Here is a 26361-nt window from a genome sequence, read left to right on the forward strand (position 1 = left end):
TGTTGGACAACAAAACCTGCACCTCAGAGTTGAGCAGCAGCTGGATTTCTGCTTGGCTGGCTGTCACCCAGGCAGGGACTTTCTCTCCTTTTTTTTTTTTTTTCCTTTCTCTCACATACTCTGCCTCTAAAACACAAACAGCTCCCGCTAAAATATTTTTAGTACCCCTCCCAAAACGAGCCCAACTCTGAGATGAGGGTTTTCCTCTCCCCATCTGCTCTGAAAGGTTCGAATGCCCTGCTCGCCAAGAGAAGTATGGAATGAAGTGAAACCTGCTTTGTTAAGGCCCTTCTCCGGAGCTGGGGGAGCAGGGACTCGGCTGAGCCTCCTGCCGGGCGAGTTCCCTCCCAGCCAGTCCTCCAGGGCTCCTCTCCTCGCGTCTCCGTGTCTCAGTGAGCTCCAGCAGTGGCTCTCGCGCGCGCTCCTCTCTCTCGCTCTCCTCTCCGTTGGTTGGTTTCTTTCTCCTGTTGCTCTCACACAGTGGTGCTTCAGTTTTAGCAGTGGAAAACAGGTATCCATTTTATTTTATTTTTTTTATTACCCAGAATAAAATGCTGATGAACTAAGCTCCACACAAGCTTAGCTCTTCTTCCTCAACCTGCGGGCAGGAGGAGAGCGGAGTTAGGGAGGTCGGGCTCAAACCGGGAGGGGACAGCTCAAACTGGGGAGGGGACAGCTCAAACTGGGGAGGGGACAGCTCAAACTGGGGAGGGGACAGCTTAAACTGGGAGGGGACAGCTCAAACTGGGAGGGGACAGCTCAAACTGGGAGGGGACAGCTCAAACTGGGAGGGGACAGCTTAAACTGGGGAGGGGACAGCTTAAACTGGGAGGGGACAGCTCAAACTGGGAGGGGACAGCTCAAACTGGGAGGGGACAGCTTAAACTGGGGAGGGGACAGCTTAAACTGGAGAGGGGACAGGTTAAACTGGAGAGGGGACAGGTTAAACTGGAGAGGGGACAGGTTAAACTGGGAGGGGACAGCTCAAACTGGGGAGGGGACAGCTTAAACTGGGGAGGGGACAGCTTAAACTGGGGAGGGGACAGCTCAAACTGGGGAGGGGACAGCTCAAACTGGGGAGGGGATGGGTTAAACTGGGGAGGGGACAGGTTAAACTGGGGAGGGGACAGGTTAAACTGGAGAGGGGACAGGTTAAACTGGGAGGGGACAGCTCAAACTGGGGAGGGGACAGCTTAAACTGGGGAGGGGACAGCTTAAACTGGGGAGGGGACAGCTCAAACTGGGGAGGGGACAGCTTAAAACAGGGAGAAAACAGTTTAAATTAGGGGAGGGGACAGCTTCAACCAGGGAGGGGACAGCTTAGATCAGAGGGAAGGGACAGCTCAAACCAGGGAGGAGACAGCTTAAATCAGAGGGAAGGGAGAGTTTAAATCAGGAAGGAGACATCTTAAATCAGGGGAGGGGACAGTTTCAATCAGAGGGAGGGGACAGTTCAATCAGGGGAGGGGACAGTTTAACAGTTTCAATCAGAGGGAGGGGACAGCTGAGCTCAGGGAGGGGCACGGCCGTGCTCACACTCTAATACTGTGACAGTCCCGTCACTCCACCATGTTGATAAGCTCGTTCCCCCTGGTAAGTTGAGTCCTGTGACAGCGCCACGTCAATCTGGGATTTAAACTCATCACCAAGGTAACTGTCCTGCAAGGGGAGAGGTGAGGGAAGCCTCAGCATCAGTGCCCAGCTCAAGTGCAAGGCAGAACCAGGTTGATCATACAGCTGAGAGCGTTTGGGTTTTTTAAATCCGCTTTTTTTGGTGCAGAATTCCCCTCAGTTAAGGCTTTCTGAGCTGTTTATCAGCTGAAGCAACATTTCCCTTCCATGCCCCCATCAGTGCAGGCTGCACACGGCAGCTGAGCCACTGAGAGCCCTTTCAGGAGGGAGCAGGTCACCAACACAAACCCCAGCAAACGCTCCTGCCCTCCCAAAACCCCCACTCACCTGGGATAATTCCGGCTGGGAGAGCCCAGGCTGACTCATCTGGGAGGGCTGGCTCATGGAGATGTAGCCCTGGGTCAGGGGGCCCTGGGAGAAGGGCTGGGACACCACGTCCTGGCTGGCCTGGCTGTTGGGCAGGTTGGACTGGCTCGTGCCAGGAATCCCAAATCGATTTTTCTGCCGCCCGCCACGGCCCGTCTTCCCTTTGGGAGCCCCACGGCCTGGAAAAGATCCAGCCCAGGCAGAATGAGAACTGTGCCAGCTTTCCTGGGCAATCTGATCCCTCCCAGGTCCCTCCTGGGCTGCTCTGCCCCCTCACCTGCAGCGGGGCCGTTGGCCTGGCCGAAGTAGCCCGGGGGGGGCATGGGGGGCATGACGAGGTTGAAGGGGATGGGAATGTTCATGGCGGTGACGTGGCTGGGGCCAGCACTGATCATCCCAATCTGGTCGTGGGTCTGGAAGTACATGTTGGATGGACGGCCTGGCAAGGGGAAAGCACAGGAACTGCAGCAATTCTGCTTCAGGATCAATCCCCAGCCCTGCAGCAGGAGGGAGAGGACGAGCTCCCCCTGGCAGAGGCAGCAGCGGCTCTGCCTCGCTGCTGATTCCAGCCCTGGAAATTCCATCAATCCACCCAACACATCCCACAGCTCCTCCTCACAGCACCACCTGAGACCCCTGAAATGCTTCTCACCCTCCTTTTCCCCTCATTTCCCCCTGCTCTGCACGTGGCAGGTTGGGATTCTACTAACCAAGAGCAAAATCCAGGCTCGAGACTTTCAGCTCTCAAATTCATCCCGAACATTTTCAGTTGTTAAATTAAATCCCAAACATTTCAGCCTCAAATTCATCCCGAACATTTTCAGTCCTTAAATTCATCCAAAGCATTTTCAGTCCTTCAATTCATTCCATTTTCAGCCCTTAAACTCATCCCAAACATTTCAGCCTCAAATTCATCCTGAACATTTTCAGCCTCGAATTCATCCCAAACACTTCAGTCTCCAATTTACTCCAAATATTTCAGCCTCACCTTCATCCCAAACATTTTCAGCCCTCAAATTTATCCCAAATGTTTTCAGTCTTTAGATTTATTCCATTTTCAGCCCTTAAAACATTTTCAGTCTTCAAATTCCATCAATTCCAGTTCTCAAATTCCATTTCTGAAGTTTGAAGTTTAAATATTTAACCAAATTCAAAATTTGCAGAGGTTTCACAGCTTTTAAGAAGTTTCAAAGTTTGAAGTGTGTTAAGATGTGACCCCTCAGGGGCTGGATAGGGGAAAGAGAAACCCCAGAAAGGGAATTTTGGGATGAATTTTGGGGATTTCCTTTACCTTGGCTGCTGCGGTCGTAGACAGAGCCAGGGATGATGGCCTCGCGTGCATCATACATGGCAGTGGTCATGAAACGAGCACCCTGCAGAGATTTTGGCTTTTAGGATTTCATCCTCATTTTTCCCCCCCCCAAAAAACCTTGCACCGCATCCTCAGTGGAACCAAATTTGGGTAAAAATCCATAAAACTCCACAGACGGCACAAATGTTGTGGAAATTAATTCTAACACATAAGAAAGTTGTAATTATTATTTCAGCCCCATGCTGAACAGCAAAAGTAAGATTTTCCAGCAGCCTGTCCCAAACTGTGAGACAACATTTGATGAGTTTTCAGTCTATTCTGAGGCCCTGGCACTTCCCTTGCTCCACTCAGTGTCCTGTGGTGGCTGCCAAGCTCCCCCAGTGACAATTCATGTTAAAAACCGAGTATAAAACTTGCAGCTCGAGGGTTAAAAGTCACTTTTCCCTTTCTACACAAACCAGTTCCTTCATTTCATTCACCTCAAGATTCCCCCCTCAATAAAATCCTGCAATTAAAAAGAAATGACGAAGTTTGCTCAGCCCGGGGACAGCAGCAGCCGCTTCCCCCTGAAGTCACGCTGCACCAAAAATGGAAACTTGTGGGGGTGTGAGGCTGTGTGGGTGGCTCATTCCACCCATTTAGGATTAATTAACCCATCAGGGGCTAATTGGCTGCTGTCAGGAGCCCGGGGGTCACTCACAGGGTTGATGGTGTTGACGAGCTTGCGGGGTTTGCTGAACTGCATCAGGCTCTCGCGCAGGTTGTTCAGGGGCCCCTCCACCAGCACCTTCTGCTCCTTGTAGTAATTCAGGAGGTGATTCCAGAGGGGCTGCTTGGACAGGGCCTTGGGGTTCCCCACGATGATCACCCCATACCTGGGAACACAGGACCACAGTGACCCTGGTGCTGGTACAGCCACGCTGGGGTTGGAGCAGCCCCGGGCTCTCCCCTCTGGAGCTGCAGGAGGAGCTGGTGCAGCTGGAATTGCTCACAGCCACCATTCCAGATGTGCCTCAACACCTGGAAGGGGACTGCAGCAGGCAGCTCCTGCAGCAGCACAGAGTTCCTCCTTCAGGCTTGCTCTGTGTCCCACCAACCCCCCTGTGCTGGGCTCCACCTCAGCCTCTCTGCAATCAAAGGCATCAAAAAAACCCCAAATGGGCCCAAAATGGTTCTGAAGTGCTAAAGCAGCAGAGGAAGGGAAGGATCTGTGCTGGAAATGGGGAGGACGTGGTGACATTTGGTACTGATGCCAAATGGTGGCAGGGGCTGAGGGGAGCAGATAAAAACAGCCCAGAATGGTTTGGAGGGACCTCAAAGCTCCTCCAGAGCCACCCCTGCCGTGGCAGGGACACCTTCCCAGCTGCTCCAGCCCGGCCTTGGGCACCTCCAGGGATGGAGCAGCTGTGGGAATGCACCCCAAGCCCTGCCCTCCCTCAGAGGGAAGAATTCCTTCCCAATTTCCCCCCACCCTGTGTCCTGCCCCTCACCTGGCTCTGGTCAGGGCCACGTTGAGCCTCCTGGGGTCGTTGAGGAAGCCGATGCCCTGGTGCTCGTTGGCCCTCACACAGGACAGGATGATGAAATCCTTCTCCCTGCCCTGGAAGGCATCCACGCTGGCAATTTCCACTTCCTGCAACACAGGAAAACACCTCAGGCACGGAAGCAAAACAGCTCTGCCACCAAAGGGCCTGGCCACGCACTGAGCTTCCATCAGCTGAGAAAAATGTTGTTTTTGGAGGGAGGAGTGATTTGGTAATTCCTCTGGGCACTGAGCAGTTCCCAGAGGGGAACAGGGAGTCTCAGTTCAGGAGAAATTCCTTTCATGTTCAGCTTTATGGTTCTCCTGTTTCCCCAAAACCGTGCAAAGCAGCTCGAGGAAGAGTTTGCCAAAAAGTTCTGACTGTTCCAAAATGTTGTAGGATGAGAGGTCCAAATTAATTCTGAGAAACATCAGCGAGAGGGACACATCATTCCTGGCACAGGGAAAAATATTTCCACCAACTTCCCTGCAGTGAAAACACTGCTCAAGTTCTCAATCTTGCAAAACAAGATCATATTGAACACAGAATTGTCCTGTTTGTAGCAGCAGCTCGTTTTTCTGTTTGGTGGAGGAGTTCCACTGGTGGCAGGATGTGTTCCCAAGCAAATCAATCGTGTGGCCAGCAGGATTTATGTGCTCGGTTTCCTGCACGTCCCTTGGCACCGAGGGCTGATGAAGGCACACAAGGTTTTCCACAGTGACCTCTCCCTTCTGTGTCTCACAGGATTTGTTGCAGCCTCTTTCCACACTGATTTTTTCAGGCCTTCCTCCTTCCCCTGTTCTCATTGGTACCTCCTAACTCTTCTTGATTTTAAACTCAAAAACTCAAAAAAAATCAATCCATATTAACCAAAACCAACTCAAAAACTCAAAAAAAATCAATCCATATTAACCAAAACCAACTCAAAAACTCAAAAGATGAGCCTGAAGATGGAATAAACATGACAAACCATGGAGAATTTCCCAGTCTGTGCCTTTTGTGTGCAGTACCTGGTAGAGCTTGGTGTGCAGGGAGCCACTGAACTGCATGTACTGCACCAGGTAGGAGCGCTGGCCCTCGTAGGGGGTGATGATGCCAATCTGGTCAGGCTTGGCCCCAGCCTTGAGCAGCTTGGTGGTGATCTTCTCCACGTTGGCAGCCTCGGTCCTGGGGAGGCACAAAGGGTCAGCCAGGGCAGCAGGGCTCGGTTTTTAGCAGGTTCATGGGATTTAAAAGCCTCCCATGGAAAGATCGATTTTGCTCGAGCGCCGCAATTAATTCAGCTCGAGCTCCTGACAGAGGAATTTGGGCCAAAAGCAACATCCCAAAGGCCTGAGCACCTCACAGATTCCACCTCCACCTTCTCAGCCCTGCACAACAGCAAAACCTCCTCAGTTCCAAATGGGATTTCTTGCACACATGGAACTTTCACAATCAGCATCACTGCAAACACCCCCCAGGTCCTTCAGCTGCTTTATCTTAAAGCTTTAAATATAAAATGTTTTGGATGTCAATGCCCCCTATCAGGCAAGCATTGTGCTGTTTGTTTGGGCACAATCTGCTCCTCTGTATCCAGTCTTGCACATGCTGCTCAGGAAACAGACTGAGATTAAAAATATCTCAGCTGATATTTTGTTCACAAGTTGGGCTGGTTTCCCTGCCAGGCACGTGAACAATCATGACCCAAGAGGAGCAGATTTTACATTTATTTGTTGAAAAAGAAGGTTGAATGTGCAGAAAAAAGGGATAGGATAAAAAAAAAAGTGCATTTCCATCCCTTTTGAAGTAAATCTGAGATTCAGGATTCTGCTTGAGGAGTTATTGGAATTCAAAATGTGACTTGATCAGCAATTCCTGCTGGCCCAAATTCATCCACATCAGACATTTTATCATGGCCTCAACCAGGGAGGGTGAACTCCCCCACACAGCAACCCCAGCTCTGAGCTGCTCCCTCCTGCTGCCTTTTCCTCCTGGTTTGCTGTGAGAGGAGCCCAGGGAAAAGCAGCTCTGAAATGCTGCAAGCCCTGATGGAGATTTTTATTAAAATGAGGATTCAGCCATGAGGAGGCTCCAGGCCTGCCCAGAGGCCAGGTCAGACACCAGGGCTGTGCTCACCTGTTCAGGTAAGAGGTGCCTGAGCTGGCAATCTCCTCCTGCCCCTGGGTCACGTAGAAGAACATGGGTTTGTCAGGCTGGGGCCACTGGAAATCGAAGCCTTTCTTCACCCTGTCAGCTGGGGAGCACAGCAACAGGAGCAGAACAAATCAGCGACACCACTTTGCAATTTCCATATCAAAGAGCCTCAAAATGAAGCGTGATGCAAATTTTTTTAGTAAAAAACCAAACCCAGATGAGAGAATGCCTGCTTTGATCCCTGCTCAAGATTTGCAGCTCTCCCCAAAGGCTCAGAAACCTTTAGTGTCACTCTCTTTTCAGATGATCATTTTAATATAAAATCTTATTCACTCTCCAGATTGTACCAAAAGCACCAACACCTCCCAGGCCATGGAAACAGAAACCAGTAGGGCTAAACCTAAATGAAGAGGGCTGACCCAAAAATGAACAGGGCTGAGCCTAAAATGAACAGGGCTGAGCCCTAAATGAACAGAACTAACGCCAGAATGAACAGGACTATCACTAAATGAACAGGACTAAGCCCAGAATGAACAGACTAACCCCAAATGAACAGGACTAACCCCAAAATGAACAGGATAACCCCAAATGAACAGGGCTGAGCCCAAATGAACAGGGCTGAGCCCAAATGAACAGGGCTGAGCCCAAATGAACAGGGCTGAGCCCAAATGAACAGGGCTGAGCCCAAATGAACAGGGCTGAGCCCAAATGAACAGGACTAACCCCAAATGAACAGGACTAACCCCAGATGAACAGGACTAACCCCAAAATGAACAGGACTAACCCCAAAATGAACAGGACTAACCCCAGATGAACAGGACTAACCCCAAATGAACAGGACTAACCCCAAATGAACAGGACTAACCCCAAATGAACAGGACTAAACCCAAATGAACAGGACTAAACCCAAATGAACAGGATAACCCCAAATGAACAGGACTAACCCAAATGAACAGGACTAACCCCAGCTGAACAGGACTAACCCCAGAACAGGATAACTCCAGATGAACAAGACTAACCCCAAATGAACAGGATAACCCCAGATGAACAGGACTAACCCCAGATGAACAGGACTAACCCCAGATGAACAGGACTAACCCCAGATGAACAGGACTAACCCCAGATGAACAGGACTAACCCCAAAATGAACAGGATAACCCCAGATGAACAGGATAACCCCAGATGAACAGGACTAACCCCAAAATGAACAGGACTAACCCCAAATGAACAGGACTAACCCCAAAATGAACAGGACTACCCCAGATGAACAGGATAACCCCAGAAGAACAGGATAACCCCAGCTGAACAGGATAACCCCAGCTGAAGTCAGCCAGGTCTATGCAATGCCAAGGGAACAATCTGGTGTGCCCCACTGGCCCTGTCTCACTCAGTGCCTCTCCCTGCCCTGTTCCCCAGCCCCTTTCTGAGGGAGGGCTGGCACTGTGGTGCAGCTGGGCTGGCAGCAGCCCTTCCCTTCCCTTACCTGCAGTGACGCCGTTCTGCAGGGAGCCCTCGTAGAAGATGTTGGAGGGGAAGGCGCTGAGCGCGGGGTGCATGCGGTACTGCACCTGCAGCCGGATGGGCCGGATGCCCAGCACCACCAGCCGCTCAAACAGCGACTGCGACAGCCCCGCCTTGGCTGCCTTCTTGCACATCACCACGGGGCCCAGCTGGCAGTGGTCACCCACCAGGATCAGCTGTGGGAAGAGTTTGGGGAGAGCTCAGTTTGGTTGTTTGGAGGAACAGAAATATCCTACAGGAAAAGGGAGGGGCACCATTTGGGATGGGAGGATCCGAAATCGCACCCAGTGCCACTTCCCACCATGCCAGGTGGGTCCAACCTGGCCTTGGGCACTGCCAGGGCTCCAGGGGCAGCCACAGCTGCTCTGGGAATTCCATCCCACTCCCTCTCCAGCCTCCCAGCCAGGAATTCCTGCCCAATATCCCACCCAAATCTCTCTTTTCCCAGTTTAAATCCATTCCCTTATCCCCAATCCATCTCCAGCTCTCCTGGAGTCCCTTCAGACCCTGGAAGGGCTCTGAGCTCTCCCTGGGACTTCTCCAACCTGGCCTTGGACAATCCCAGGGACGAGGCAGCCACAGCTGCTCTGGGAATTCCATCCCAGCCCCTCCCCTCCCTCACAGAAACGATTTCCCCTAAATATAAAATCCAAACCCACTCTCTGTCACTTTATAAACCATTCCCTGACAAATCAGGAATTAATCATTCTAACTTGTGATAGGCTTCAGCTCTCCCCAAAGGCTCAGAAACCTTTAGTGTCACTCTCTTTTCAGATCATCATTTTAATATAAAATCTTATTCACTCTCCAGATTGTTCCTAAAGCACCAACACCTCCCCGGCCATGGAAACAGAAACCAGTAGGGCTAATCCTAAATGAAGAGGGCTAACCCTAAAATGAAGAGGGCTAACCCTAAAATGAACAGGGCTAACCCCACATGAAGAGGGCTGAGTCTAAATGCACAGGGCTGAGCCCAAATGAACAGGGCTGAGCCTAAAATGAACAGGACTAACCCTAAAATGAACAGGGCTGAGCCCAAATGAACAGGGCTAACACTAAATGAACAGGACTAACCCTAAAATGAACAGGACTAACCCCAAATGAACAGGACTAACCCCAAATGAACAGGACTAACCCCAGATGAACAGGACTAACCCTAAAATGAACAGGACTAACCCTAAATGAACAGAACTAACCCCAAATGAACAGGACTAACCCTAAAATGAACAGAACTAACCCCAAATGAACAGGACTAACCCCAAAATGAACAGGGCTGAGCCCAAAACGAACAGGGCTGAGCCCAAAACGAAGTCAGGCAAGTTTATGTTGTAAAAAGGGAAAATGTTGTGTGCCTGCAGTGGGAGCGTGGCTGCTCAGTGCTGCTTCCTGCTGGGTTTCCAAACAGTTTTTTAGGGAATCCAGGGCTGTACCTGCTTGGCCCCCAGCACCACGGGCACCATGCACTCGGGCTCGGTGGCCTGCGTGCTCTCGTCGATGAGGATGGAGCGGAACTGCATCTTGGCCAGCCGGGGGTCCCCAGCTCCCACACACGTACAGCAGATCACATCGGCGTTCTGCGGCAGCCAGGAGCGGTGTCAGCACCGGGGCTGCACTGGGGGGCTGGGGTGGGGGGCTGGGGTGGGGGACACTGGGATGGGGGGGCACTGGGATGGGGGGCACTGGGATGGGGGGGCACTGGGATGGGGGGGCACTGGCACTGGGATTGGGACACTGGGATGGGGGCACTGGCACTGGGATGGGGGGGGGCACTGGGATGGGAGGGCACTAGGATGGGAGGGCACTGGGATGGGAGGCAGCACAGATTTGGGGTGGCAGCACAGATTTGGGGCAGCCCCGGAGATTTGGAGTGGCTGCAGGGATTTGAGGGGGCAGCCCCGGAGATTTGGGGATCAGCCCCAGGGATTTTGGGGAGCAGCCCCAGGGATTTGTGGGGGTCAGCCCCGGGGACCTTTGGGGATTAGCCCCGGGGATTTCTGGGGATCAGCCCCGGGGATTTTTGGGGGATCAGCCCCCGGGGATCTTTGGGGATCAGCCCCAGGGATTTCTGGGGATCAGCCCCAGGGATTTCTGGGGATCAGCCCCGGGGATTTGTGGGGATCAGCCCTGGGGATTTTTGGGGGAACAGCCCCGGGGATTTTTGGGGGGATCAGCCCCGGGGATTTCTGGGGATCAGCCCTGGGGATTTCTGGGGGATCAGCCCCGGGGATTTCTGGGGGATCAGCCCCAGGGATTTTGGGGATCAGCCCCGGGGATTTGTGGGGGTCAGCCCCGGGGATTTGTGGGGGTCAGCCCCGGGGATTTTGGGGGAATCAGCCCCAGGGATTTTGGGGAATCAGCCCCGGGGATTTTGCGGATCAGCCCCAGGGATTTTGGGGGATCAGCCCCGGGGATTTCTGGGGATCAGCCCCAGGGATTTTTGGGGACCAGCCCTGGGGATTTGGGGGGGACCAGCCCCTGGGGATTTTGGGGGGATCAGCCCCTGGGGATTTCTGGGGATCAGCCCCAGGGATTTCTGGGGATCAGCCCCAGGGATTTTGGGGGATCAGCCCCGGGCCCTCACCATGAGCAGCTCCCGCTCTGCCGTGCGCTTCAGCGCCCGGTAACGCTTCTCATCAGCAGAGGAAAGTTCTCCAGTCTCATCCTTGAGCTGCTGCAGCTTCTGAAGCTCTGGCATGCTGATAAAACAGCAGGAATTTTGCTTTACAGCCCAACCAACTTTGTAGGATCGCAGTGCAAGTGATTTTTAACTAAAACAATACAAACCCACCAAGCTGCAGTGACAACACCCCTCAGCTGTGCCCACCAGGAACACCAAAAATGGATTTTTTTCCTCATTCCTCACCTGTCCATGTTCCTGATCTGGTTGTGCAGGGCCAGGAAGGACACGGGGGAGTCGATGGCCTCGCGGCTCTTGGCACACAGACGAACCACCTTGAGGCCGGTCTGGTGGATCTTCTCTGTCAGCTGATCCACAGCGATGTTGCTGGGGGCACACACCAGCACAGGCCTGGGAAAACCAGCCAAAAATCAGCCATAAATCAGCCAAAAATCTCAATAATCTCAATTTCTTTCCACTAGACTTGCAATAAAATATAAATAGGAACACATCCCCTAAAAACACGCTTTGTGCAACGAGCCCAAGTCTCACCAGACAACACAGTTCAATAACACAAATTATTTTTTCTTTTTCTTTGCATGAGTCAAGCTCATCCATGAAGGCTCAGAGAGAGCAGCTCTCACCCATTGCCCTGCCTGGCCAGGTGATACACGATGGTGGCTGATGTCACCGTTTTCCCAGTGCCAGGGGGACCCTGGATAAGGCTCAGAGGACGCTGCAGGACGGTCTTGACAGCATAAACCTAAAAAAAAAATAAATAATAGAAAACAAATTGTTATTTAACATTCCCAGCACAGGACTGAAGTTGTTTCACCTCTATTTATAAACCCTCTGTCATCCTGGGCAGATGAGGTTACCTGAGAGTGGTTGAGATCAGGGAGTCCCTGGGCTGTGAAGCGTTTTGGCAGCTGGCATTTGATGATGACATCTTCCACCTCGTGGCCCAGCAGTTTGTGGTAAATGTACCCAGACACTGAGGTCTCATCCACTGCAAATGTTTTCAGAGCACTCTGCATCCTGAAATGAAGGAAAAGCAGGAAAATTATTCCTAAAGATCAGTGTCAAGCACCCCAGGTGTCCTACAGCAGGTATCAGACACAACAGGAAAGAGAACAACAGCCAACATTCATGAACAGAATTAAAATCACAGAAATCACACTCAGAACACAGATTTTGCCTTTTCCCCACGTGAACATTACAAGGAATTCCCAAAAAAATGTTGAGAGGAACACCAGCTTTGGTGACAGAACCTGTGACAGGAATTTAGGTGCAAGATTTGAAGAAAATTTGCAGCCATGATGAATAAAATAATAGGATAAGAGGAGATAACAACAACAGGATATATCACTAATAGGAAATTCTAATAATCTCCTGTTTTACCAACTTGGCTGAAGCCTGTGTGCCCCACAGCCAAATTTTGATATTTTAACAGTTTAAAACAATTTCAGGAAGCTCAACTATAAAATTGTTGAGGTAAATTGCTAAAGATAAATTTCTCCTTTTGATGTTTTTGCAACAAACCCTTCAAAATGAGAACATTTTGTGCCATTAATTCCATTTCTGAACCAGGTGTCCACCACACAGACATCTCTGATGGGTGCTGCCCAACCAAGACGAATTTTTTGGTTGAAAAACGCTCAGTGAAGGCAAAGAACAAAAATCTACAGTGAGTTCATGCAGTGCCTGCCAAGCTGGGAGGTGCTGCCTCAATACCTGTCAAAGGAAGTGGATTTCCACACAAAATCCACCTGGAAGTTGTGGGTGACCTCCACGGGAGCTCCCACGCTGCTCCTCAGCTCGATGGCGATCTCATCACCATAATCTGTAGAACCTCGTTAAGTAGTAATTTCGAGCAAAATTTTGAATTTTATTCTCCCCAATTTTGGTGATTTTCTTCAGCAGAGCCCCCCCCACCACCCTGAATTTTAAATTAGCAGAGAATTACTTTTGGAGATGATGAAGGACTCGTTAAGGACTGCAGCTTTGGCCAGCCCTGTAAAGGATACTGTCAGGAACTTTGATCACGTGCCCAATTCCTTTCCAGAGCGGGGCCAGGTCTCCCTTGTACCTCAGGCAGATCTCATCTCCCTGCATCAGGCGCATGTCTGCAAAGGAAAAGGAAAAAAAAAGCTCTGAACAACCACAAAAACCTTCCAGAGGTAGCCCAGGGCAGCCCTCAGAGTGCTCTGAAGGCTGGTTTTATTCAAAGGTACAAAAAAACCCCTGACAAAGAGACAGTCCAGGTGTCCTTACCTGAATCAGTCTTTGGCAAAGTGAAATAAGCAATTCTCTTCTTGTTCAAGCCCAGGTCCCACCTGACTGTGATGTTATCTTGGGTCTGAGGGTAAAAAAAAGAGCAGCTATTATTTTCTTGAGGAGTTGTTTGCCAACCACCACAGTGCAGAAATGACAAAACTTGCTGTTCCAAAGTCACAAAAATCCGTGTTCATTCCTGTGAATTCTGTTCTGAGAGTTAATGGTGAGAAACAAAGTCCTGCTCACCAGCTGTGGAATTCTCCCCCTCTTCAAACACCCATTAAATGTTTCCAGGAGCTCTCAGAACTCCCATTTCCCTGCCAAGGAACTACAACCAGCTGCACTTCTGGGACAGAAGGTGCTTTTTGGAAAGAAAAACTTCAACACAAAAAAGGTGAGAAGTTCCCAAGTGTTTTAAGCTCTTAAAACCCCTCAGTGTGGGATTTTCCTCTCCTCTCCCTGCTATCACAGCACCATCACTGCTGATATCCCAGTGCTGCTGCACCACAGCAATTCACACATTTATTGATTTATTTATTTATTGCAATCAGGGTTTTGTGCTGTTTGACCCCAGGACTGTCAGGAGTCCCTCAAAAGGCAAATCTCACATGTTTTACCTGAGATTCCTTGAGTTTCTTGTCATAATCTGCCTCAAGCTTGACCAGAGGACCAAATATATTTTGGTATTGATAAGCATCTTCATATCTAAGCAGGACGTGCTGGGGTTCCTCATCAACACCAGGTTTTTCCAAGTCCTCAAGGGTTGCAGATGGATTTTCCTGGAAATAAAAGCAGAGAAGTTTAGTTTGACATTTTGAAGTATAAAAATTGACAGCAGGACAGGTAAAACCGTGTTTTACTGATACAGGGAGTGATATCAAGGTGGAACCACCCTTAAAGCTGCACCAGGGCTTTACAAATTGTATTAAACCCAGTTTAAATTTTAAAGGATGCACAAAAAACCTCTCAAAACCCCATAACTGAATGAGCAACAATTCCCTGCACCACTTAAAGCAGAAATATTTGGGAAGTCTTGATATGAACAAGGAAAGTTGGTTTGCAGCTTGGTGAAGCTTTCACCAATTCCCTGAATCCTCTGACCACCATGGCACTGCAGGATTTAAACCTTGGGTGATTTCTGCCTTCCAGAGCTCCTAAAACTCTTGTCCTCTTTTGAAAAACAACTTCAGAAGTGGTAAAACAAACCCCCAAAGGTTGAGGCTGTACCTTCCAGAGCTCCTCCAGTTTGTTGATCTGCTGGGCCGTGATCTGGCGGGCGCGGAGCTGCTCCTGCTCCGAGGGGATCTTCACCAGCCACGAGAGGAAGCAGCGGTCCTGGATCAGGGGCTGCCACTGGGAGCTGTCCCAGTTGATGTCCTTCAAGCTGCTCTGGCTGGCACAGGGCTGCCTGCAGGACCAAAACACAGCCAGGAGATGTGAGATCAGACCAGAGTCTAGTGTGGAGGGTGAAAAGTGGGCTGGTGTGCTCCTGAAACTGCTCAAAAACCAGGGAAAATCCAAGGAAAACAAGCCCAGGCTGCTGGGAAAATTCATTTTTTAGTCCTTTCAGGAGTGTGAGAAGTGTTGCTTGGGTGTTTCCAGGACTGAAATTGCATTTAAAATATTAAATATGACACCTTTGGGGGGGGTTATAACCCATGAGGACTGTGCACACACAGACCAGGAAAAGAGGTTATTCCCCAAACAGAACTTCCTCCACAGAAATACAATTTCTACCAGCAACCACACAGCGACAGCACCAAATTAAAACACTCACAATTACAAATTTTCAGTTCTGACTTAGCCTGTCAGAACAATTTCTGATTTATTGTGGCCTCAAATGACTCTGTGAGCTGAGAGAAAAACACCCTGAGTGAGAGTCACTGTTCCAGGGCGCCAGAGTCACTTCCTGAATGGAGCTGTGCCTCTTCCAAAGCTCAAAACAGAGGGAAAAACACCTTTCTTCCATTAAGGAATGCAGAATTTAGGGAAAAAAACACTGTTGTGTCTGCCCAACACAAGAGAACTCCCTTTGCTGCCTTAGCCATCTGCATCCCTGAACTCTGTGCGAGCACCTGATGGAAAAAGGGTGGCGAACTAGAAAACACAAAGTATTTTGGGCCAAAATGAAAGCAAGGGCTGCTTTTTCTAAAAGCAGCAGGTGAGGAGAGCTGGGAGCAGAGCCCTGGCTGACCTGCAGAGCAGAACCACCACGGAGTCAGCCTTGGCAGGGATGAAGCCCAGCAGGAAGACGTTGCGGCAGCCGCAGTTGTAGCACTCCAGCACGGTCTCGCCCAGGGGCCCATCCTTGTGCAGGGTCACCTCCTTGCACTTGGCTCTCACCAGGTGGTTCACAATGTGGCTGCAAGCAAACAGCAAACAGGTTTAGAGTCAGATTTCACACCACAAACACCTCTGAGAGCAATTAGTAACACAAATCAATCTGTTTATTGTGGCACACATTGGGAGGATGTGGCTCTTTCCATCCATGCTGGGAACATTGCTCAGGGCATGGATGCTGGGAGATGGAAATGAGAAGAAAAAATGGGTACAGAGTTGTGTTTGGCTCTTTCCATCCATGCATGGGTGCTCTGATGTGAAAGGAGAAGAAATGGGCACAAAGTTGTGTTTGGTTCTTTCCATCCATCCATGCAGGGAACATTTCTCAGTGCATGGGTGCTCTGAGTGTGAAAAGAAGAAGAAATGGGTACAAAATTGTGTTTGGCTCTTTCCATGAAAGCTGGGAACCTTCCTCAGTGCCTGGGTGCTCTGAGTGTGAAAAGAAGAAGAAATGGGTACAAAGTTGTGTCTGGCTCTTTCCATCCATGCAGGGAACACTGCTCAGGGCATGGATATTGTGAGAGTGGAAAGAAGAAGAAATGGGTGCAGAGTGAAAAGAAGAAGAAATGGGTACAGAGCTGTGTCTGGCTCTTTCCATCCATGCAGGGAACATTGCTCAGTGCCTGGGTGCTCTGAGAGTTAAAATGAGAAGAAATGGGTGCAAAGTTGTGTTTGGTTCTTTCCATCCATCCATGCAGGGAACGTTGCTCAGGGCATGGGTGCTCTGGGAGTTAACATGAGTAGAAATGGGTGCAAGGTTGACTTTTTTGTCTCATGGTTTCATCCTTTACCTGCCAGAGGTGTTGCCACGGCCGTTGCAGAACCATTTCTTGCTGGTGTTGCAGTAAACCACACAGGCAGGGTCGTGGATCCCACAGTAGCTGCAAAGGGAAAAGCAGCAGGTGATTGGTTATTGCTGAGAGGAAATCCAAACCCAAGCTCTAACTGCATTTACAGGGCTCAAAAATAAGGGGAAGTGGAAACTGGGGAACATCAGTGCTGGGAGAAGCATCAAACAGCCAAATTTCTGTTGTGAGTCACAGATATTTTAATATTTAATTAATATTTTCATATAAATTTTTAAATTCTCAATATTTAATATTCCCATCACTGGGGTGGCTGAGCCTGGGATTTATCCCCCAGGGAGCTCTGAGCTGGCCAGGAGTGGAGGTGGCAGCTCCAAATCTGTTCAAGAACCCCAAGAGCAGCACAGGGAGCTGTTCCCAAATCCCCTTTCCCTGCAAGCCCCACCTGCAGGCGTGCACAGGGAGATCCTTGGTGTAGTAGGTGTCCTCCTCATCCTCCTCAAAGTTGAGCTCTGCCAGCAGCTGGCTGGTCTTGGCCACGTTCTCATCCACAGCTCCATTCTGCAGGATCCCATCAGGACCATTCACCTGCCATTGGGGTGCACACCCAAAATGAACCCCAAAATCTGAACCCCCCCCCCCAGGAGCATTAAACACACCCCCATTTTACAGGGCTCTATCAGCTCCTGTTTCCAGGATTATTTCAACTCCAACTGATAAATTGGAATAAAGTTTCCAGGAGGAGATTGCTTCCCTGCAGATTGTGTTTTTCCACACAATCCCACAATCAATACCTGCTCCATCACCTCCTGTTCCACAGGATTAGCTGAACTCCAACTGATAAGCAGCAAAACAAGGAGATTGCTTTGCTGCAGTTACATTTTTCCACAGCCTTACATAACAAAATTCCATTTCAACAATTCCAGCAGCTGTTTTCTCACCCTTTTTTGGTTTTTGATTCCAGGGATCTACCTGGGAACAGGAATTTCCCCCACCTATTCCTGCAACATTTGGTGCTCTCTCAGCAACTTTCCCTGACCAAAATAACTCCATTTTTTGGCACTTTTACCACCAGGAGGTGTGGATGTCACTCTGGGATTTTGGCATGGCCACTGCAGGTGCTGCTCCTTGGGCTTTCCAGGTGTCCTGGTTTAATTTCTCCAGCCCTGAGGGGCTTTAGCACCTCAATACTGAGTTGGGAAAGACCCCAAAATTTGGTTTATTCTCTGCCTTCTTTAGCCAAGTTCCCACCAAAAGATGAACAGGGATAAGTTTATCTTAATCCATGTTAATTTTGAGTGGAAAATGTGGGAAAGAGGCCATGAAAGTGATTGGAATATTCACAACACAGCTGAGGGGAGTGCTGGGGTCATCTCCCTACCAAAGGGATAATTAACACCCCACAATGTTTGTAAAGTTAAGACTTATTTATAAATTTGAACCAGCCAAATAGGACAAAAATCCCTCAAGGCCTTTGTCTCTGAATACAATATTTTAACAACTTAGATTTCATGTGATTTCTCTGGGAGGTGCAACAGAAAGCTGAGAACACAAAACCTTTTGTAAAAGACATCAAAAAAGAAATAAAAAAAGTTGCTCTACTCAAGCTGTAATGAAGCAAACTCAGCTTATTCCTCATTTAGAGAGATGCACATTAAAAATTTAACAGCCAATTGCAAGAGTTAAAGTCCAAAGCCAACTTCCCACTTGCCCTGAGCCATCAGGACCTGCCCTCAAAGCCACCAGCCCTGCAAATGAAATGAGGAGCATTTAAATAAAATAAAATAAAATAAAATAAAATAAAATAAAATAAAATAAATAAATGGGCTGGCTTTTATTGGTGTTATCTCCATAGGAACAATCAGCCCAAAGGAACTGAAAGTGCAAAAGGGAAGATGGAAAAAGGAATCAAACCCCACAGAAGGAGCAGCAGCAGCACAACCCCATTAGTGGGGTGAGGGCAAATCCCATCAGCTCGCTGTGGAACAGACTCTGCACAGGTGCCAGCACAGAAATCTCCACTTCAAATCTCCATTTCAGAACAGATAAATAGGGCCTGACCTGGCACAGGTGGGATTCCAAAGCCTGGAGTTCAGCTGAACTCCTCACAAGCATTCCCAGGCATTTCCCCACCATGCATTATTTTAATACATTTTTTGGGTGCTCATACAAAACTCCCTTCCTGTTTTTTTAAAAAAAGCATTAAAGTTTGGGATTTTTTAAGGCAGAAAAGGCAGGAATGCCAAGGGCAGGAGTGGCTGTGCTGTGGCAGCCCTCGGGGAGGCAGCAGTGATGTCACCTGCGCTGTGCAGAGCAGCCCCAGCCCTTGGCAGGCTCTGGAGGAGGAAGCGATTGCTCCAAACCCTCCTGTGATGTCAGCCTGTGTGCACTGGATTAAAAACCTGGCACGGGCACCTGTGGTGGCAGGGGGGCCACTGCTCTGCTCGAAAAAATGTTGGCTGCAACTTCTGGCACGGCGAGTTTGGCAGCTCTGGGCAGAGCATTGAGGTGCCACAAAACTGCTCCCAAAAACTGCCGGGCCTGCCTGGCTCCTGAGCTGCCTCCAAACATTCCCTGGGACACCAAGCACGGCCAGGACAGAGTGAGGGACAGAGCCCGGCAGGGGACAGGGAGCTGAGGCTGCTCCAGCCCTGGAAGAGCCCCAGGGTGGCCTGGATGGGGTTTGGAGCAGCCTGGGACAGCGGGAGGTGTCCCTGGGGTTGGGATTTAGGGCCCTTCCAAGCACCCTGGCAGTCCCTGATGCCATGGAGGGGTGACAGGATGGGGATAACCAGGCTGGGGGGTCCAGGAGGGCTGGAGAGGGGCTGGGGACAAGGGATGGGGTACAGGACACAGGGATGTTGGGAATTAGGGGTTGTTCCCTGTGGGATTCGAGGCCTGGCTGCAGGAGGGAAGCTCCAGGGACACCCTGGAGCCACTTCCAGAGCCTAAAGGGGCTCCAGGAGAGCTGGAGAGGGATTTGGGGCTGGGATCCCAAAACAGGGAATGGATTTAAACTGGCAAGGGGAATCTGGGTGGGACATTGGGAAGGGATTCCTGGCTGGGAGGGAATTCCCAGAGCAGCTGTGAGCAGCCCTGGGTCCCTGGCAGCGCCCCAGGCCAGGCTGGAAGGGTTTGGAGCACCCTGGCACAGTGGAAGGTGTCCCTGCCTCTGGGACTTTCAGGATTTAACTTTTCCAACCCAAATCAGGCCGGGATTCTGGGATCCTGCTGCCTGGGAGTCCCAGATCAGGGCTGACAGAACCTTCCCAGCTGCCACACCCGCCCAGGCCAGGAGCAGAGCCCCAGGTGAGTGAGCACACCTGCAGCCTCCCCAGCCAGCTCTGCTTTCAAGTGCTGCATTTCAAGCTGCAACAAGAACTGCACTGCAACTCCAGCAGGTATTCTGCTAGAAAAGTCCTGCAGGAGGCTCCAGCACCAGCTCAGGGAACCCCCAAACCCCACATTTCTGGGGTGGGGTGCCAAAGGCAGCTGCTGCTGTTTGGGATTTTCCCCTCAGGGCTCTGCTGGCATCCCCAGTGAGGGTGATTTGCTTTCCCTTTCCCGAGGAGGAAGTCGGGAAAGCCTCGCCCCTGGGAGGGAGCGGCGCTTCCAGATGGGACCTGAGCGACAAGGACTCGTCTGGCCCCGACAAAACAGCCTTTGTTAGCACTGGAAATTAAACCCAGCCTGCCTAGGCCGGACACCCAGCCTAGGAGCTGCCCCAGCCTCGCAGGAGGGAGAACTGCAGAGAATCCCAGGGTGGTTTGGGGTGGGAAGGGGCCCTAAAGCCCAGCCAGGGACACCCCCATGATCCCAGGGTGCTCCTTGGACACTCCAGGGATGGTTTGGGGTTCCAGGAGCACCCCCATGATCCCAGGGTGCTCCTTGGACACTGCAGGGATGGTTTGGGGTTCCAGGGACACCCCCATGATCCCAGGGTGCTCTTTGGACATTTTAGGGAATCCCAGGATGGTTTGGGGTTCCAGGGACACCCCTTGTGATCCCAGGGTGCTCCTTGGACATTTCAGGGGTGGTTTGGGGTGGGAAGGGGCCCTAAAGCCCAGCCAGGGGCACCCCCATGATCCCAGGGTGCTCCTTGGACACTCCAGGGAATCCCAGGATGGTTTGGGGTTCCAGGGGCACCCCTTGTGATCCCAGGGTGCTCCTTGGACACTGCAGGGATGGTTTGGGGTTCCAGGGGCACCCCCATGATCCCAGGGTGCTCTTTGGACATTTTAGGGAATCCCAGGATGGTTTGGGGTTCCAGGGACACCCCTTGTGATCCCAGGGTGCTCCTTGGGTACTTCAGGGATGGTTTGGGGTTCCAGGGGCACCCCCATGATCCCAGGGTGCTCCTTGGATACTGTAGAGAATCCTGGGCTGGTTTGGGGTTCCAGGGGTACCCCCATGATCCCAGGGTGCTCCTTGGACATTTCAGGGATGGTTTGGGGTTCCAGGAGTACCCCCATGATCCCAGGGTGCTCCTTGGACACTCCAGGGATGGTTTGGGGTTCCAGGGGTACCCCCATGATCCCAGGGTGCTCCTTGGACACTTCAGGGATCCAGGGGCAGCCACAGCTGCTCTGAGGATTTTAAATTCCTCTTAAAACACTGCAGAAAATCGATTCTTATTTCTAATTTTAGGAAACAATGGAAATAGAGTGTTCTATAGAAAATGTTTGGGCTCCAGTCCTACTTTGGGCAATTGACCACTAATCACTTGTAACACTATTAAACTATTAATTAAATACATTGGGAAAGGACATTCTTTTAAACTAAATACATCAAATTTTCCTAAAACATGAGGTGCCCTGCTTTGCTCATCTTTTTAAAAAGACCCCAGAAACAGCAGAGCAGAAGTTTCCACCTCCAATATTCCTCAGCTCCAAATCAAAATTTTTATTTCATTAGTTTTAATTATGATCACAGGGCTAATATTTCATTAAGCAAAACCCTGATCAATTGGAGAAGCCATTATTTAAGATGAAAGAACAAACTTCAATTATCTGGTGAGGGCAGCAAAAATTTTACCTTGAACCTTTTAAAAAAACCCCAGATTTTGTGATTTTATCAGCCCTGAGCCCGTTGAGAGGGGCAGGTCTGAGCAGATCCTGAGCTTTGTTTTATTTCACTCCACCTCTGAGAGTCCCTCCCCAAAAATGACATTTCTAACGTCAAAATGAGCACCAGGATGACCACAAAAGTCTGCAGAAACTCAAAACCACCCTGATTTTTTTAAAAAATCAAAGTGAGATCCCTTTCTTTTAGCCAGGAGACAAAACCAGTACCTGAAGGTGCTTTTATAATTTATTTTTTTTTTTACTTTGACTTCAAAGGTTTTTCAAACATGTTTAGACAAAAAAAAAAAAAAAAAGAGGCCAATTAATAATCCTCTTGTCTGGACTTTCAGCTTATGAGGCTGATTTTGGGGTGGTTTTTCTTCTCCTTGGCCACAAATTCCCTACTGGGAGCTCTGGAGTGATCACAACCCATTAAAGGTTTAAAATTAAATGTGATTAAAATTCTCTTTTAATGTATAGTCACTGAGATTTTACAGCTGGTAGAAAGTAATTCTGATCTCTCAATGCCCAAACCGGATCGATTCTACCAAATCCAAAAGGTGCAAATGAACAGAAAATAACCCAAGAGCTCTGAGCTCTCTGAGTCACAAACACAGCGACCTGAGCACATCCCTGCTGTCACCGAGCACTTTCAGGCATAAAAATTGATTTTATTTGTGTCTGGAAACCCCCAGGACAGGAGAAATCCTCCCTCAGAGCTGCCCTGCACACCTGTGGAGCTGGATGTGCTCCCTGCTCCCAGCTTTTGCAAATAAAAGGACAAAAAGCAGCTCCAGGATGTTTGGTTGGGGATAAAAACTCAGCGACAGCTCTCAACTCCTGTCTAAACTCATCCCTTAACACGTGGGTGATGTACAAGCATTTAATGGTTAATAATGGGATTTCTGTGAGGAACCTGAATATTCCATGATCTTCAAACTGGAGAAAAGTGAGGTTTTTTTTAAAAAATACGGGAGAGTTCCTCGGTGGTTTTGTTGTTTACTACGGGCACACTGAGATTGTTATCTCCATTTCCAGCACTTCTTGGGAGCTGTAATCCTAATTCCTGCCCTGCCTACGAGCTGTGAATTGCTAAATAAATACAATTTCATTCTTTTAGGTGCCAACCATCAACTGTGCTAATAAAAAAAACCAAAACTAAAACCCGTTTTTAAGCCACGAGGAAGCAGAGGTCAGAACTTGTCTCAGGCCTGTCCCTGCCACACAACCCCCAAACAAACCAGCCCAACAACCGTGCAGCAAAGAAAGTGGAAACCGAAATAAAAAATTTCAATTCCGAGCAACAACAAGGAGACATTAAAGCGCATTTCAGCGAGGGGAAGTAAAAAAAGCCGAATTTCCTCAGCGCCCAACTTCCGATAACCAAACCCCCCCCAAACCCCGCGTTTGTTTTAGGGAGAAAGAACCCGAACTGACACCCAGCCTCAGTGCTTTTTTTTTTCACCTCCCTATCGCAACGACACAACTATCGCGACTCGGCCAGCCGGCCGCGAGTTCCCTCCCCGAACAACTCGCTCCGATTCCGCCTCCCGGGGCTCCTCCACACGCGGCTCCCGCCCCGGCGGGGCCCGAGCGCCCGAGGCCGCCCGCCCCTTCCGGACCCCCCGCTCCCCGCCGCCCCCCGGCCCCCTCACCTGCGCTTCCAGCGGGCCCGGAGCTCCCTGCCCCGCGCCGGGGGGCCCCTGGCCCTGTGCCGGCCCCGCCTGGCCGGGCCCGGGCGGGGTCTGGGTCTGGCTGGGGAGGGTGAAGTCGGTGAACTCGAACTCGGAGCCCTGCGTGTCGGCGCCGAGCAGCTCGGCCTCCTCGGTGTCCAGGAAGGTGAGGGTCTGCGAGCTGGGGCCGTACGCCTCCACGCTCATGGCGGCGGCGTTTCCTCTGGCCGGGAGCCTTCGTTTTCCCCCCCACCCCCCCCACCACCCCACCAGCCCGGGCCTCCCCCTCAGCGAGCCCGGGCGGCCGCGCTACGCGAGCGGCGGGATCCGCCGCGCGCACCAGGCCGCGCGCCCCCCCCACACACAAAAACGAACCCGCCGCCGCCGCCGCCGCGCTCGGGCCGCTCCGCCGGGCGGCCCCGGAGCCAACGGGCGGGAGAAGGGAGAGGAGCGGGGCCGCGTCCGAGTGTCCGGCCGGGTCCGAGCGTCCGTCCGGCCGCGGCCGCCGCGCGCCAGGCCCGTGAGCGGTGACGCGGAGCGCGCGCGGGGGACGCGCCGACGGCAGCGCGCGCGCGCGGGAGGGGACGGGGTGGGGGGGGCGGGGGTGACGCACACGCCGCACGTACGGAACGGGGGGGGAGGGCACGGCGCGGCCGCCAGGGGGCGCGCTGCCCGCCCCGCAGCACTCATGGGGAAGGGCGGGGCTTGGCTCTGAGTGACGGGTGCGACGGCCAATGGGTTGTTGAGGTGTGGGAGAGGGAGGGGGAGTGCGCGCCCCGCCCGCCCAGTGCACGCGGAGGGAAGGGGCGGGGTTTGGCCCGGAGTGATGGGTGTGGCGGCCAATGGGACATCGAGATAGGGGTTAAGAAGGGGCCGCCCGGTGAGGGGGTGCGCTCCCCCACACACACGGCGAGGGGCGGGTTTGATTCCGAGTGACAGGCGTGGCAGCCAATGAGGGCGAGAGGGCGGCAGTGCGTGCTCCGCCTACCAGCGCACACTTTGATGGGCTTAGCTCTGAGTGACGGCTTGGCAGCCAATGGGTTCTTGAGATTACGTGTGGGGCTGGGCCTGGCTCTGAGTGACAGCTGTGGCGGCCAATGGGACATCGAGATGAAGGGCGGGGGCTGAGGTGGTGGAGAGGTCATTCTGAGGGGATGTGGTGGCACTGGGCACTTGTGAGGGGCTGAGGTGTGGAGAGGTCACTCTGAGGGGAATGTGGTGGCACTGGGCACTTGTGAGGGGCTGAGGTGGTGGACAGGTCACTCTGGGGGGGCTGTGGTGGCCCTGGGCACTTGTGAGGGGATGGGGGCCTCAGGTGGTGGACAGGTCACTCTGAGGGGGATGTGGTGGCAATGGACACTTGTGAGGTGGTGGACAGGTCACTCTGAGGGGATGTGGTGGCACTGGGCACTTGTGAGGGGCTGAGGTGGTGGACAGGTCACTCTGAGGGCGATGTTGTGGCCCTGGATCTTTGTGAGGGGCTGAGGTGGTGGACAGGTCACTCTGAGGGGATGTTGTGGCCCTGGATCTTTGTGAGGGGCTGAGGTGGTGGACAGGTCACTCTGAGGGGATGTGGTGGCAATGGACACTTCTGAGGGTTTGAGGTCCTGGCGAGGGGAATGTGGTGGCATTGCACCCTCGTGAGGGGATGGAAGGGCTGAGGTGGGTGACCCTGTGGTGACAATGGGCTCACTTAATCCCCTGTGCCCACCATGAGCTGCCAGCTCTGCCTGCTCCTGTTGGAGCTGACCCCTTGGTGGGGGCTAAGTGGGAATTAAGGATGGGGAATTCCAGGAATTCCTGCTCCAGCTGTAATTCCTGTCATACCTGTAATACCCCTGAGTGAGAGCTGAGCTGCTCTGGGCCTGCTGGACTGGGGATTCTCTGAGGCCACATTTCTACCTTTAAATACAAATCCCTTTTAAGAGAAATCTTCTGTGTGTTGGGAAAGGCTGGATGTTCAGTCCCTCTCCACGTTGAAATGCAAATCTGTATCTTCTCTTATAAATAACTTGGATTTTATATTCTTGCTTTCGGTGTAGGATAAAGCCTGGCCTGAATCAACGTGTTCCAGATCTGCTGGGCTGAAAAGATGGAGACTGGAAAACATCCTTGTCCTGGGAATATTGTGCAGCAAAAGGAAGGGAAAAACACAAATCCAGAGAACACAGAAGCCACCACTTCTGCAGAGAGACTGAATTTTTTGAGTAAAACCAAAGAGTAACGGGGAGAAAGCATGAAATAACATCTGAGGATGAAAGTGGAACCAGAGGGGGGAGGTGGGAAAAAAAAAAATAATACAAAGCCAGGTGGCTGCTCGCTGCAAACACTTTTATTTATTAATAAACACAACACGCTCCAAACATTTGGCTGCTTGACAGAATCCTCAAAAGTCTTGGAAAGGGATCAAAGTTCCGCCGGGTTCCTGTATAACGCTGCCTCTGAGGACAAGCGTGGCAAATGCCACAGCAGCAGGGGATGTGTCCCCTCGGGGTGGCCTTGGGGACACTTGGGTGCTGCTGTCTGAGGTGCTGAAGCTGCAGATCCTCCACCACGGCCTGCAGAAGCAGCTGGGAAACCAAACTGGTTTGGGCTGGGGGTTGGAATTTTCGCTTTGGACCATGTGAATTTTGGGAAAACCAAACTGGTTTGGGCTGGGGGTTGGAATTTTCACTTTGGACCATGTGAATTTCTGGAAAACCAAACTGGTTTGGGCTGGGGGTTGGAATTTTCACTTTGTGCCGGCCCAGAGCACGGGGATGTGAATTTCGGGATCGTCCTGCAACACTGGAAGCTCTGGGGGCCACTTGGAGGCCTTTAAGGATAAAATGGAGGCACAGGCAGGCTGCAGAGCTCCCAGGATGGGTTTTTTTGGGTGTTTTGTGCAAGTTTTACCCCTCAAACCCTGCAGAGCTCCCAGGATGTGTTTTTTGGGTGTTTGGTGTCTCCCTCAGACCCTGCAGAGCTCCCAGGATGTGTTTTTTGGGTGCTTTGTGCAATTTTTCTCCCTCAGACCCTGCAGAGCTCCCAGGATGGTTTTTTTTGGGGTGTTTTGTGCAATTTTTCTCCCTCAAATCCTGCAGAGCTTCCAGGATGGT

The 26361-nt window shown here is 51.4% G+C and overlaps 1 protein-coding gene across 2 annotated transcripts; it reads right to left on the reverse strand.

Moving 5' to 3' along the window:
- Window positions 1-199: 199 nt before the first annotated feature.
- UPF1 (UPF1 RNA helicase and ATPase) lies at window positions 200-23502 on the reverse strand. 2 transcript variants are annotated; one of them, XM_084221230.1, is made up of 24 exons: window positions 23246-23502; window positions 16973-17115; window positions 16513-16602; window positions 15576-15743; window positions 14609-14789; window positions 13999-14160; window positions 13379-13463; window positions 13132-13230; window positions 12839-12947; window positions 11983-12142; window positions 11749-11867; window positions 11351-11515; window positions 11069-11183; window positions 9918-10061; window positions 8450-8663; window positions 6949-7066; window positions 5844-6000; window positions 4801-4943; window positions 4011-4185; window positions 3290-3371; window positions 2276-2437; window positions 1960-2177; window positions 1537-1659; window positions 200-598 (listed from the first exon to the last, which is right to left on the reverse strand). In XM_084221230.1, exons 1-23 carry the CDS (start codon window positions 23468-23470, stop codon window positions 1540-1542), a joined length of 3354 nt encoding a protein of 1117 aa, XP_084077356.1. In that variant the 5' UTR covers window positions 23471-23502; the 3' UTR covers window positions 200-598; window positions 1537-1539. The 2 variants fall into 2 exon arrangements, with proteins under 2 accessions (XP_084077356.1, XP_084077355.1); XM_084221229.1 differs by having other exon boundaries at window positions 12839-12956.
- Between the last annotated feature and the right edge of the window lie 2859 nt (window positions 23503-26361).

The sequence above is a fragment of the Fringilla coelebs genome (genome assembly GCF_963513975.1).
Source record: "Fringilla coelebs genome assembly, chromosome: 24".
Lineage (NCBI taxonomy): Eukaryota > Metazoa > Chordata > Aves > Passeriformes > Fringillidae > Fringilla > Fringilla coelebs.

Excerpts from the sequence above, each read along its gene's own strand:
- UPF1 (XM_084221229.1), bottom strand. The coding sequence starts at position 23,470 with ATGAGCGTGGAGGCGTACGGCCCCAGCTCGCAGACCCTCACCTTCCTG. Across the intron at positions 7,067-8,449 it reads GCAGAACGGCGTCACTGCAG|CTGACAGGGTGAAGAAAGGC; the intron begins GTAAGGGAAGGG and ends TGTGCTCCCCAG. Across the intron at positions 3,372-4,010 it reads TCGTCAACACCATCAACCCT|GGTGCTCGTTTCATGACCAC; the intron begins GTGAGTGACCCC and ends AAATCTCTGCAG.